The sequence below is a fragment of the Gekko japonicus genome, unplaced genomic scaffold (assembly GCF_001447785.1).
Source record: "Gekko japonicus isolate JY-2015 unplaced genomic scaffold, Gekko_japonicus_V1.1 scaffold2055, whole genome shotgun sequence".
NCBI classification, from domain to species: Eukaryota; Metazoa; Chordata; class Lepidosauria; order Squamata; family Gekkonidae; genus Gekko; species Gekko japonicus.
The window spans coordinates 171675-179138 of NW_015173733.1; the positions used below are offsets into that span (position 1 = coordinate 171675).

Here is a 7464-nt window from a genome sequence, read left to right on the forward strand (position 1 = left end):
CCCCATGTCGTCTGAGAGTTGGGCTCCCCCTTGCCCCCCTCACCCCCCGGGATTGGAGGAAGGCCCCTCAGCCTTGCCCGGACTGCGACCTCCTGGCACCGGAGCCATTGACAAGTACCACCGGGCCCTCCTGCAGCTCAAGGGGGGGGGGGAAGAAGGGGCCTGCGCACTCTAGAGGGAAGCAGCCAAAATGTGTCACGTGCTCCTTCTCTCCAAGCACCGCCTGGAGGTTGGCAACCTTGTAATTGGTGGGTGCGTGCGGGGGGGGGGCCCAGAAGGTAGCCCCACCTAGGGCACAAAAGAACCTCGGGCTGGCCCTGGCCATGGTGACTGAGGGGAACCTCCACATTCAGAGGTACTAAAAACCTCTGAATCCCAGAGCCAGGAGGCAACATTAGGGGAAGACCTTGGTCTCTATGCCCTGTTGTTGGCCATCCAGAGGAATTGGTTGGCCACCGTGTGAAACGGGATGTTGGACTAGATGGACTATTAGTCTGATCCAGCAGGGCTTTTCTTATGTTCTTATAAAGGCCTCAGCCTCTGTTCCCTGTTGCTGGCCATCCAGAGGAACTGGCTGGCCGTGTAAGACAGGATGCTGGACTGGATGGACTATCAGTTTGATCCAGCAGAACTCTTCTTATGTTCACTGTGCAACTGGGCCACAATTTTTCCTGGGGAAAGGCTGCCGGGGGGGGGGGGGGGGGGAAATGAAGACAGGAGGGCAGAGAAAGGTAAGTTGCTGGTGTGAAGGAAGGAGAGGAGGAGTCAGAAGGGCAGAGAAAGGTAAGTTGCTGGTGTGTAGGAAGGAGAGAAGGAAGCAGGAAAAGTAGAGAGGGAGGGGAAAGAGGCCATAGTGAGGGAGGGGGAAATGAGATGCCCCCCGCAAGTTCTTGCTGATACCCCAGTTGTTGTTTTCTGTCTTCTGCTGTATATATACATACTATCCAGAATTCAGCACATGGAGATTCTTTTTAAAATAAATGAAACAGCTTCATTTCAACATCCACTAGAGTAAAGTTTACTGCATAGAAGCAAATGTGGGTAGTTGCATATTAATATGTATCCATATGAGAACCAGGCTCTATCTGTAACAATGGACAACTCCAGATAAGGCATAAAAGGAATTCCTTATTTACACAACAGCTTAAGAATGAGAGAAAAAAGGCCAAAGATGGTAACATCAAATCTGCATATGGGGACTGAGAGATGGATAAAGAAGGAGCGAGTTTGTATGGTTTGAGATGAGAAGTGAAGGAAGCGGCAAGTTGTACAAGAATTACTTCTTATCATATTTGAACATACATGTACTGTAGAATTAAGGTCAGATCAGTGAAAAAAGATGAAAAAAAATTCTAGGGCTATGGTTTGTTTCCAAGAAAATAAAAAGCCTTTTAGGACAAGTAAAAAGGACAGGCTCAGAGTCTGGCTTAAGCCTATCTATTAATGGGCAATCATGTACATGTACATATGTGCATGCATTCACACACATATGTGTGTGTGATATGTATGTGTACATATGTGCATGCATTCATGTATATATGTGCATGCATGTACATGTACATATGTGCATGCAGTCACACAGCTGCATGAAAAAAATGCTCTCAGGGTACAGATCAGGGATATAACTATGGAAAAGAAGGGCACAAAGGCAACCAAAGTTACAGTGCTAAGCCCTTTGATTTCAGTGGAGTTAGAAGGACGTAACTCTGCTTAGAATAACAATCAATAGCCTTGTTTCCAGGGCCCTTCTTCTCCCACAGAATTCTAGCACATTTGCCCTCTAAATTCTCTGGCTTAGATCTGTTTTATTTATTTAGATCTGTTTTATATGTTGTTTTTATTTTAGTATGGATTTTGTCAGTATATAATTGTTTTCTTTTATACACTGGATGACATAACAGAAGTTTTAAAATATAATTATATAAAAATGAATGTAAATGATCACAGACTTGCTTCATGTTAATTCACATAAGAGTATTCTTAAGCCACAAATATTGCTAAGCAAATTTGCAAAGTAATATTCAGTTCATTTCGACTTTCAGGGACAAGAAATTAACCAGATATTGGGGGGGGGGACCCTTTTATTCTAGAAGTAAGCATGAGGTAAAAGTAGACACCTTTCACAGCTTACCTCGCCTATCATTCCATTCCATGTTCCATTGACCTTCTTCCCATGTTTGCCATTGGTTACCAAATAAAGGTCATAGGTGAACTTAACAAACTTTGAGATTTTCTTGAGAATATCAATACAAAAACCTTTGCAGCATTTCTTGATGTAGGCAGTTTCTTCATCTGTCTTGTTCCTAACCAATCATAACAACAGAGGATTATGCCAAACTTAGTAAAATATTTTAAAATTCAATTAAAATATATGATCCCATTTTCCTTTGTGTTTTTGCAATTATTTATTTTTTCACTGAGAAATTCCATACAAATCTTCAAACTAAAATCCCTTTGCTTTTCCTCAATTCGTACTTTGTTTAACCTTTCGCTCCTAGTAGAAACTGAACATTACAAACAATTTTTTTTAATTCCATTGGTATTTTGTGGTGTTTATAAACAAAATACTAACTTCCAATAACAATTTGCTTGAGAAAATATTGATCCATTGTAGAATTTAGAATTGCAGAAGGCCTCCCCTTTTATCCCCAGATATTTCCCATAGCTATCCTTATTTCCTTTTTTATACATCCCTCAATTAAAAAAAAAAAACACTTGAAGGAATTAATGTTATGTAGTTTCTTGAGCCACGCTAGTTTGGACCCTGTGAAAGTGACCAGCAGTAATGTGGCCAGCCTGAGGCAGTCCAGATGGCTTTGCTGCTGTTGAGCATCAGAGAAAAGCATGCTAAGAGATATCAGTGGGAGAAAGATCCTGTTGACACTTACTCTGTCACAATTCTTTTTTGGCACGGGACAGTGTTTCTCATACAGGTACCACTTAATGGGTCCACATTTTCCACAATAACAAATGGTGCTTCCTCTAGGGTCACTATACTAAGATGATCGTCCTTCCGCTCCTCACGGTCAGGGTAGAGCTCAGCACGAGGCCACACATAATATTTCATCTTGAGGCGCTTGTCCTTCCACCATCCCACCTGAAGAGATTAAGAAAAACACACAAAGAGAGATCATGGCTAAAATATTCCTCCTAAATTTCAATGCGCCAAGATCACTTTAGCAGAGATGCAGGAAAAACAACAACAAAACCAGAATGTCTAGGAGACAGTGCTTTTACATACAGGAAACACTGGCAGCAGTATCAAAATACCCTTTCTTTGGTTGTTAAAGGAAACTAAACACAAATTGCTCTAGAAATTAAAAATAAATACACTGAAATGTTGGGAAAGTTCTACTTATATGTTGGTTTCTTCTATCTTTGGTGGACAGATTTGTTTGTGCATATGTCTGTAATTGAAGCTATCACTAGTTTTAAGCTACCACTTGAAGCATTACTGATTTTACTGAATTATTTTCATATTGATTATCAATCTACTACAAAGTGTTTGATAATAAGTCTTTAGAGGCAGCTAGAATTGTGAGGGACAGACAATGGAAGAATTAATCAGTTCCAACAATCCAAGAATGTCTTTATTAAGCAGTGGACATTGCAAAAATTGAACAAACTTACAGATAAGGTTTGTACAAAATTAGGAAGAAAATCCACAGTTCCGTTTGCTTGCAAAATTGACTCAATTTCTGAAGTACTAACCAAGACTTATTAAAACAGAACTATCTCTTTTGCAATAGCATAGATGGTATTGCATTTTTAAAAAAATTCTGTATATTTTTAAAATTGATCTGTGTAATGTTGCTGTTAATAAAACAACTAAAACAAAAAATACAAAGATAAAGGTTTAAAACAAAATATCTCTTATTCCTTGCTTATAATAGTTATATATTTAATATCCACTAATTTCCAAATATTGCAAAACTACCATCGAATGTTTTGAGTGTCAACTTTGCTGTTATGCACAATAGTCTTTTAACAGGGATCACAACTATGCTTACTTTGTGCAATGGTGTGCATCTTTTCTGAGTAAATGTGGGTTTGCAAGTAGTTACTATAGTAAGTCAGTTATCACACAGTAATTATGTATTTGAAGTCAGTTCTGATCCATTAGAACATAGCCTGAAATATTATTCCCAAAATTCAGATTCTCAGAAGTTTTTTTTATATCAATGGTCTTGCCACTGCACAGATTTTTCCATATCAACACAATTGTCACCTTGGCTGGCACATATGAGCCCCAAAGAAATTATCTGAATGGATCTAGAAAAGAAACTTCTCTCCTTTCTGAGAATGTGTTCACAAGCCCCTCCCCCACACTCTGGGCCTCAGTCAAAGCAAACTGACAGAAGAGGCAGTGTGACAGAGGGAAACTCTGGTTGCTCACACTGTAGCGTTGTACTGTGGGCTTCAGTTTCTTTATGCTGTTAATTCCCCTTCTTCTGCTAATCTTATGCTTTATAGGGTGCCAGAGGTAAATTTAGAACATTCAAGGACTTTATGGTATTCTGAATTTGGCAACACCCAGAACCATCATTAAATAGTTATTGCTTATTTTAAAAACTTGATCTGATTTGTTTTTTAAAGAGACAAATACAAGATGAGTTTCTAGTTGAGTTTAGTGAACAAGTTATTTTGAGGGGGGAAATTAACTTAGAGAGCTCAATAACTTTCTTACACAGTCAAAAGGGTGTGTGATTTTCTGTCCTCAGCAGAGTTATATCAACCCCATAGCAATTACAAGAAATGTAATGCTGACTTTCTCCTAGGCAGGTGTTACAAATACTGTATTTTAAAAGGTCAGTTTTAAAGGAAGCCACAGGCCTCAGTTCGCAAGACTCAAGCAAGACTGTTAATGACAGGATGTTTTGGAGGTCATTAATTCATAGGACTCCCATAGGTTGGAAATGACTTAACGGTGCTTCTGGTCACCACACCTTAAAAAGGATATTATAGCTTTGGAAAAAGTGCAGAAAAGGGCGACTTGAATGATAAAAGGGTTGGAACACTTTCCCTATGAGGAAAGGTTAAAGCGCTTAGGGCTCTTTAGCTTGGAGAAACGACGACTGAGGGGAGACATGATTGAGGTTTATAAGATTATGCATGGGATAGAGCAGGTAGAGAAAGAGGTTCTTTTCTCCCTTTCTCACAATACAAGAACTCGTGGGAACTCCATGAAATTGCTGAGCGGTCGGGTTAGAACGGATAAAAGGAAGTACTTCTTCACCCAAAGAGTGATTAACACATGGAATTCACTGCCACAGGAGGTGGTGGCGGCTACAAGCATGGACGGCTTCAAATAGGGTTGCCAAATCCAAATCCGGAAATATCTGAGGACTTTGGGGGTGGAGCCAGGAGACTTTGGGGGTGGAGCCAGGAGACTTTTGTGATGTCACTTCCTGTGATGTCACTTCCTGTGATGTCACTTCCAGGTGTCACTTCCCCTTCCGATGATGTCACTTCCAGCACACTGCACCAAAACCCCACCTCTTCCTGTGATGTTCCTTTCCAGGCTCTCCCCCAAAGGAGCATCCCGGGATGCTCCTTTGTAAGCGACTGGCATTAAAGCTATGAGTGAGCAATTTGGCTACTGCATAAATTAGTTTGCTCTGGAGGCATCTTTCCTGAATTAAGACAAAAATGTATGAGCCGGAGGCTAAAAAACTGTTAGCTACCTTGCACTTAGAGGAAACACTGGACAAAACCCAGGTACCCTCAGGAGGTCCACCAGCAGGGCCAAAACTCCAGGAGCCCTCCCACTCTTGCCCCCCAAGCACCAAGAATGCAGAGCATCCCTTGCCCCAGACGTAAGAACATAAGAGAAGCCACGTTGGATCAGGCCAGTGGCCCATCCAGTCTAACACTTTGAGTCACACAGGGGCCAAAAATACCAGGTGCCCTCAGGAGGTCCGGCAGTGGGGCCACAACACCAGAAGCCCTCCCACTGCCCCCCCAAGCACCAAGAATATGAAAGAGAACAAGATCAACTTTGGAACTGCTCTGCTACATGCTACATCCCCAAGAGCTGCATCACATAGGAAAAGTAGCGCGCGGGGGGGGGGATATATCCAGAAACTAAATCCTTGTCCAAAAGTACAACTCTAACTTACCTTCCAAAAGTATTTCTCTCTGAGCTCCTTGGGATATTCTGACTGACCATACACCATGAGACCAAAAAATGCAAACACTGGAAAAGCAAATGAAGGATGCAGTTTTGCTGTTACTAACATCCTGGCTCCCAGTTTACTCACCAATAGCCACTATCACAAACTGTGGGGTGTGGCAGGGGGAGATGCAAATACTTTCAGGAACATAGCAACTGCTGATCAGTTTGTATCTGAGTACTTAAATCATAAGAATCTTCAACCATGGTTACATTCAATAAGTAGACCAAACACACTAGTTTTCTTTCTGTCTTTTTTTAAAGCGTGTCAGGTTTTAGCAGAAAACAATCCAGGCCAAAAAATAAAACAGAATTGGTTTAAAGCAGCAATAGAGACTCATTCCACTCAGCTCGCATACCAAGTATAAATCATAACTTCAAAACAGTCCATAAAAAACAAAGCACCACAAAAATGCAGTGTTAATTTGAAAATACTGCCATCACGTTGTGCTTTAATTCTATTGATGCCAATATAATACTTTATACATACCCACCAATGTTCCCTGTAAGCTGTGGAGTCTTGTGAGCTACTGGCATTAAAGATGTGAGCAAACAATTTGGTTACTGCATAAATTAGTTTGCTCTGGACCCATCCTTCCTGAGCTAAGACAAAAATGTGTGAGCTGGAGACTAAAAAAACTGTGAGCTAGCTTGCACTAACTCAACTTAGAGGGAACACTGGTACCCATCACAACTGATTTAAGAAGACGTATACAACACACAGGCAGAGACCATCCAATACATATCATTATTATTATTTTCAGCTTCATTTATAGCCTGCCTTCCTCACTAAGACTCAGGGCAGAATACAAACAGCAAGGGCCTCCAATAAACAATACATTTGGACTAGAATCAATTTACAGAATTGGGGAACAATAAAAATGAATGACCTGGCAAGGTAGCAAAAATAGTTTAAGCATGGCATAACAGAATCCAGTCAAAAGTGAAGCCCTTTTCACTGATTTCAGTAGGAAAGATAAGCACGCACTGAAATGTTCCACTGAAAGAGAAAGAGGGAAATAGGGAAATAATGCACTATTTGTACTAGGCTACCTCAAAGCTGGTCTGAAACAGTGCTATGCAATGTCAAGCCAGCCAGCCTGAGGAGGCAGGAGTGTGACAATGGCAGTCATGTGACATAAGAACATAAGAGAAGCCAATGTTGGATCAGGCCAATGGCCCATCCAGTCCAACACTCTGTGTCACACAGTGGCCAAAAATACCAGATGCCATCAGGAGGTCCACCAGTGGGGCCAGGACACTAGGAGCCCTCCCACTGTTGACCCCCCCCC

The 7464-nt window shown here is 41.2% G+C and overlaps 1 protein-coding gene across 1 annotated transcript in view; it reads right to left on the bottom strand.

Annotated features, from left to right (window-relative positions):
• The window catches only part of GRIN2B (glutamate receptor, ionotropic, N-methyl D-aspartate 2B), a 168626-nt gene that overhangs the window by 68646 nt on the left and 92516 nt on the right, over positions 1–7464 (bottom strand). Inside the window, exons 3-4 of the mRNA XM_015423426.1 lie at positions 2889–3097; positions 2132–2303 (exon numbers count right to left, since the gene is read on the bottom strand). Of these exons, the coding sequence (XP_015278912.1) occupies positions 2132–2303; positions 2889–3097 (381 nt within the window). The remainder of the gene's footprint in view (positions 1–2131; positions 2304–2888; positions 3098–7464) is intronic.